The sequence below is a fragment of the Phycodurus eques genome, chromosome 1 (genome assembly GCF_024500275.1).
Source record: "Phycodurus eques isolate BA_2022a chromosome 1, UOR_Pequ_1.1, whole genome shotgun sequence".
NCBI lineage: Eukaryota > Metazoa > Chordata > Actinopteri > Syngnathiformes > Syngnathidae > Phycodurus > Phycodurus eques.
Genome location: NC_084525.1, coordinates 24172314 through 24179378, shown reverse-complemented (window position 1 = coordinate 24179378; position 7065 = coordinate 24172314). Strand labels below are relative to the sequence as shown.

General features: G+C 42.6%; 1 protein-coding gene across 1 annotated transcript; it reads right to left on the bottom strand.

The window, feature by feature from the left end:
* Positions 1 to 275: 275 nt before the first annotated feature.
* On the bottom strand, positions 276 to 5265 carry si:ch211-207l14.1 (uncharacterized). The gene is made up of 4 exons (XM_061693731.1): positions 4866 to 5265; positions 2310 to 2540; positions 1133 to 1231; positions 276 to 1034 (listed from the first exon to the last, which is right to left on the bottom strand). Exons 1-4 carry the CDS (start codon positions 5112 to 5114, stop codon positions 924 to 926), a joined length of 690 nt encoding a protein of 229 aa, XP_061549715.1. The 5' UTR covers positions 5115 to 5265; the 3' UTR covers positions 276 to 923.
* Between the last annotated feature and the right edge of the window lie 1800 nt (positions 5266 to 7065).

The following is a 7065-nucleotide window of genomic DNA, read 5'->3' as shown; positions in this document are numbered from 1 at the left end:
CTTGAAACCAATTTTCCATCTTATGTAGGTTTGCAAGAAGCTAAATGAGATCTGGGTTGTGTTTTAGGTTAAACATTCTTTCAGGTTGAATATTCTTCTCTTCATGGTGTTAATGTTTGATGAACATTTCCAAATATGTTTCTTGAGGGCATTACCTAACTGTTAACAAGCCCCTGAACAAGGCACCGAATCCCTAACTTATCAGGAGCGCAACAGACTATATGAACATACAAAGTCAAAAAGTACAGAAAAAAAAAAGAGATTCTTTGGTCCAATCAAACTTTATTAAAATGAATATCACCAACACAGTGAGGTTTCTCTGGTTGTGACTTTTATGACTTTTGCCACAAGCCACCCATGGACAATTCAGAGTTTTCAATTAACCTAAAATGTTAATTTTGGGATTGTGGGAGGAACTCAAGTGTTCCCAGAGAAAAGCTGCGAAAGCATGGGGAGAACATGCAAACTCCACCCAGGAGGGCCTGAGGGAGGGAGGACTGTGAGACAGACGTGCTAAACACTTTTCGCACTGCGCTGTCCCAAAATGTATGCATGTACAGAATTAGTCAACCCACCTTGTTTATTTACAAAATGTACAAATAGTAGTTTGCAACGAACCAACAAAACAGCAACAAATTCACTGGTGCCACACAGCTAATATTACAAGCAGTCAATATTGAAAGTGGTAATTTATTGAAAGTTTGTAAATTTTGAAAACAATTGTAATTTACCTGGAGGGTTGAATAATTTTAAATAAAATGACTTTAAATATCAACCCAGCCTCCCAGTGCCCACAATAGTCTTGAGTATGCTCTTGATCAAGTCCCCAGCAACCCCGCTGACCATGTGACTGTTACTTGATGCATGAAGTTGTGAAGGCCACTGCAGCCTTGACCACCTCCTGGTGGCGCTCCAGAGTGTTCTCAGGGCACGATCACAGTGGTGGAGCTCCAGTAGGCAGCCTGCTGCGGCGTGAGCACTTGGACGTGACATGTGGGACAAGACTGCTTCCTCCATAACCATTCCTCTATACACTGAAAGACAGAACAAACAGTAATGCAAGTTTAACCAAACCATATGAAATGGACAAGCAACAACAGGAAACCATTTAAGGACTTCATTTGATAATTACCTCTCGGTGGAAGGTGTGTGTGCACTGCAGCTCTCGGACACCACCGGATCCTCGTTTCAGATCATTGTGGCAGATCAGACACATGCTGTCTGCATCGCTCTACAGTACACATGAGCAGAGTTCTGTTATTGCTTTTAACGTTGCACAGTTACGTTTTGAACATGAAAGGAAGAGTTTGTTATTTCAATCTCGTCATCAAGTCACACCATCTGTCTCTGATTGGTTGTTTTTCCTCGGGCATAGTGGTTTCTGGGGCCAGAGATGGCTGAATCTTTCACAAATCAGATTTATCATGCACTACTGTCAAGTCATAATAACTGTTTCAGCAAATATGACAAAAAGTGATTTTGTGAAAATTGCAAATTCCATTTCAACACCACTGAAATATAGGAAAATGAAATGAATGTACTTAATGATTCGATGGAAATATATTGCAAATGAATGGTAAATACAAAATGTACCTAAATACATTTTTTAAAACCACCAATTCTTAAAGATGACATGCAAATGTATTGTACTGAAAAAAATCAATACAACTGAATCATACTTTGTGCATGAAAGGTTATTAAGAAATACTTCACTGGGTATGAAACAGTTTGAACATTGATACTGAACTTAAATCCGTCAGAACGAAATCGCCTTAGCACACGGCGGTTCATTCATTCCAGTTTGCCTGTATTTCATTTCCAATTATTTTATTTGTATGCATTCATTAATTGGGGACTCTAAATTGCCCGTAGGCGTGAATGTGAGTGCGAATGGTTGTTTGTTTGTATGTGGCCTGCGATTGGCTGGCAACCAGTTCGGGGCGTACCCCGCCTCCCGCCCGATGATGGCTGGGATGGGCTCCAGCACGCCCGCGACCCTAGTGAGGAGAAGCGGCTCAGAAAATGGATGGATGGATGGATTTTCAGTTTCCAGCTGGAGGTATGGTGTTCTTTTGGTGACTCGCAGTGTTATGTTTGGGCCAAACATACCTTTGGGAATCATGCAGGGCCGAAAAGTTGAGCCTTGGTGTCATCGGACCATAGCACATTTTCCAACGTGCGTTTGGAAGATTGTGTTATGGTCCAATAAAACCAAGGGTGATCTTTTTGGCTACAATTCCAAAAGGTATGCTAGGTATGACCAAGCAAATATGCTACAAGAATAATAGCCATGGCTCTCTGTCACCCACCAAAGACATGACGTTGCGTCTCCTGAACTGGCTCTTTCTCTCAGGCATAACGGCCTCTGGGATTGCAGGTATGAGAAGGGGTCTTCGCTCAGCAGCAAGAGCGCAGGCGGCACCCTCCTGCTGCGATGGCAGGAGGCGGCGTGAGGAGGAGCGCCGCAGCAGAGTCTTGGCGGTCACGGGGGCCTGGGTGCAGGAGTGGAGACGAGCCAGCTCTGTGGTCGACAGAGTCGCCTGTGCATATCAATTAGAATTGTTTGGTTTGTTTCACAGGAACCAACCACTAAGCAGGGTGCTTCTGTTTCTTCACACATTCCAAAACATGCGTGGTAGGTTAATTGAAGACTCTAAATTGCCCATACGTGTGATAGTGAGTGTGAATGGTTGTTTGTTTATATGTGCCCTGCGGTTGGCTGGCGACCAGTTCAGGGTGTACCCCGCCTCTCGCCCAAAAGATCGCTGGGATAGGTTCCAGCACGCCTGTGACCCTTGTGAGGATAAGCGGTACAGAAAATGTTTGGATGGATGGTTGTGACATGTAAAAAGACTTTGCTCTGAAGGGATCATTGATCATTAAATATGGAAAACAGTTGTGCTCTGATTGGCCTTTGGTGAATGGCGATCGCTCGTCAGGAAGGCCAAGCAATCATAGCAACCTCACGTTCATTTCATTGGATGTGGGGGGGGTTCTTACTATCATCGTGAAGCAGAATTCACCAAGGCTTGGATTGTTCGCCCACAACTCACAAGGCACAATCCCACAGAGGAGGGGACGTGTTCCGGGGGGATGTAAAGGATAGAAGGATATTTTGAAAGCGGGTCCCATTCAATCACCATAACTTTCCTGCCGTTTATCTGTTGCACACATTTTTGTGACAGTGAACGCAATTACATTCAACATTATAGAGTTAAGTATTGTTGTAAACCACAGCAAACGTATACTATTATGTACTGTACTTGCATGGCTTGTGGCGGCTGCCCAGCCAGCTGGCTCGCTCGCTCCAACCGCGGAAATGCACCTCCAGCACTGTGTGAAAGTTTATTTTACAAAGCCACCCTCCAATGGACCCAAACACAGCACAATTCGGGTACTGAAAAGCTTACGAATTTCTCCTAAAATAAACTGAAGCCATAATTCCTCAATTCCTCTGAGTTTGGCAGGTGACTTCAAGTGTAAGTTTTCCACAAGACGCAGTCGCATTGTCACTTAGCATTTTCTCCCGAGATGTGGGGCGTGTAGGCACCACCAAGTGGGCAGGTTTGAATATTATTTGACATAGCTACGTCACACCGTCGCCGATTTCAAATCGAGTAGTTTGCAAGCGGTTTTGGCCCTCCGAGGTTTTTTTGCATTCAGTCGACAAACCGGATACATGTCAAACTTAAACCAGGTCACAGACTCATTTTGACCTATTTTATGCATAAAACACTCGAAAAAAATTTGATTCTGATAGCATGGGATCTTTAAGTAGAAGTACAGATAGTGTAGCTGTTAAAAAAAAAACTAAAGGTAAAAGTAGGACTGATTCAACTCAATTATATACAATAGGCTACCTGTTTTGACAACTTGGCAGTACAATGGAAAAAAACCTTTTCTCTCGTATTTTGAAAAACTCGCAAGTTGAGTCACTCTGAAGTCAAGGTAGACCTACCACTATATATAGAATGTAAAAAATATCTTGCTGGTTGCTACAATCTGAGCAACACAACACATAAAAAAATCCATAATACAAAAATGAATGGTCAATTTAGATACAAGTGCAACATTAGACTTACAAGTCTAAGTCGTTCCATGGACGTGCGCATAACTTCAGTTTTCCTTATTAAAAGGAAGTGATATGCCATTAATCCGTTCCAGCCCCCACAAAACCACCACAAATGTTTTTTTTTGTGTTTTAAAGAACAAAAATAGCACTGAGATGTAAAATATAAATATAAAACATAATAAAACATTTTTGAATATAAAGAAATAAAGCGGTTTTATAAAATGCAGTTAAGTTGAAGGTCCCACGCGCTGTAGTATTTGTGTGTTGAAGTGTGCCTTTAAGGGTCGTGGCCTAGTGAGTGACATCGGAGCTTAGACTCCGACTCCGGTTGGCAATGTACTGCACGGGGGATAGGCTCCAGCACGCCCGCGACCCTAGTGAGGATAAGCGGTACAGAAAATGGATGGAAGGAGGGTTAGTTCAGTGTGAGCGTCTTGTCCATTCTCCTTGAGTGTTTCCATTTTGTGTTTGCATGTTTGTTTGCGTCGTTCAAGACAAAAGTGCATTGGCGACTGTCTCTCTCTCTCTCTCTCTCTCTCTCTTTGTATTTTTCATTTCACTCGAGCCACGCCGTCGATGAAGCTAGCTGGTAATTCAAACCTTAGCTCAATTGTGTCTGCCAAACCAGGGCTTGTTGTGAAATGAGTTGAGTCACTGCCAACGTAGATCACTCGTGTCTCAAGTATGCGCTCGTAAGTCAAAGCAAAAAATAAGTCGAACGACAGCTCATATCTGGAGAAACACATAAATGGAGTCACTCGTATCTGCAGCAACTCTACAGGCTGTACACTACCAGACACGGCAGCGATGATCGGCGTTTGGTTTGAAGCCGGGCCGCCGACTCGTAGCTGATTCTGCTTTCAACTCTTCCTTCTTCTGCCTCCTCGTCTTGCTCCTCGTCTGTTTTCTTCTGCTGCTCGCCACCTCTGTACCGCTGCATCCAGGCATTGAAAATCTTGGCATCCTCCTCTTCATCGTCCTCCTCTGCAATCACATGGTTCTGATCTTCTGAAAAGACCTCACCTTCTTCTTCAGAATCCATTAAATCAAGAAAATGAATTAACAGGCCAGCATTTAGGTACTAACCGACATACTGATATAAAGGCCTCCTTAGCTGTAACTTTGCCGTAGTGAACTTATCCTGTGCTAGTCTTTCTCCATCAATGCGCAGCCACTGCTTCAGTTTGTTTGCTTGTGTTGCTCTCGCCAAAAGCCTGATAATCCATTTAGCCAAAGATGGATAAAGCTGGTTTAGTGTATCTGTGTCAAAGTAGCCCAAAGGTGAGAAAGAGGAACGTAACGTGACAGTTTAGCTGCCGAATTGAGCGTATATTTAGCTACATACATACATACAAACAGTAAGTTTGTTTTCTCCAGTATTTGATTAGATGACATTTAACATTTTGTAGCACCTAATAACGGTAAGTGGAGTGCACTTATAAACAGTGTAGCGCTTTTACACCATGCAATGCCCAAAGTGCTTTACAGACGCTCACACATTCACCTATTCACACACATTCATATACCAATGGGTATATACCATGCAAAGCAGCTGCAAGGCCCACAAGAAGCAAATTATGGTTCAGTGCCTTGCCCAAGGACACTCTGGCAGCAGAAAGTCAGAGCCGGGATTCAAGCCGGCAACCCTTCACTCACTGGATGACCCATTCTACCAACTGAGCCACAGCTGCCCTAATAATACACAGTAATATTATAAAGATTATACTTTTATATTACAGGTAACCCTCTGGGCTCTGTGCTAGAACACCTAACTGCCTTTTTAAAAAAAACATTTTAGCTGTGCTAATGAAAGTAATGACATTTCTGAAAAGTGGGGATTTTTTTCAGATTTTGTAATTTCAAACTGAACCATTTTTATATATCAATAATATACTGTTTACATGAAATTGTACATTTGGCCCCTTTTGACCAGTTGACTCCCATAAAAGCTACATATTTGATCAATTTTCTGTACCGCTTCTCCTCACTAAGGTCGCCAGCCAATCTCAGGGCACATATAAACAAACAACCATTCACACTCACATTCGAATTAGAGTCTTCAATCAACCTAGCATGCATGTTTTTGGGATGTGGGATATATATATGCACTACATAGCGGATACGTATACAACAAGCATATAGTATATAAGCAGTATACTGTACAAACAAATGCCAGGGGTTTCTGTTGCATTAAAAAATTCAAGTTCAAGTTTTACAAATATTTATAGCTGTAAGAGCCTTTTTGTCACTAGAATCATATGTTTCATATAGGAAACAGTATCATGGTGAAAGTGTATAAAAGTAGAGTTCTGATTGCTATATTTGCATTTGTGAATATAATTTCCATCCATCCATCCATTTTCTGAATCGCTTCTCCTCACTAGGGTCGCGGGCGTGCTGGAGCCTATCCCAGCTATCGTAGGGCAGGAGGTGGGGTACACCCTGAACTGGTTGCCAGCCAATCGCAGGGCACATACAAACAAGCAACCATTCGCACTCACAGTCACACCTACAGGGCAATTTAGAGTCTCCAATTAATGTATGTTTTTTGGGATGTGGGAGGAAACTGGAGTGCCCGGAGAAAACCCACACAGGCACGGGGAGAACACGCAAAGTCCACACAGGCGGGGCCAGGGATTGAACCCGGGTCCTCAAAACTGTGAGGCTGGCGCTCTAACCAGTCGCCCACCGTGCCGCCGAATATAATTCCCCCCCCCCCCCTGATTATTAACAAATTAGTGATGGAAAATACGTTTCCTTTAACATGTTTTTGAAAAACAACAACCAGAAAACAATATTGTACTATTTGAAAGAAGTCTTTGTAAAGAATAAAAGATTAAAGATTTTTTTTATTATTTTTTTTAAGTTTTTCCAAAAAGTCCGACAATGTGAGCATATCCAGAAGAGGTGTTGAACTGTCTCTGGGTGGTTTCCCCCAAAAGAGGAAATTTTCTTACTGGCAGTCAACGCAATGACGTACAAGTGCATGAGCA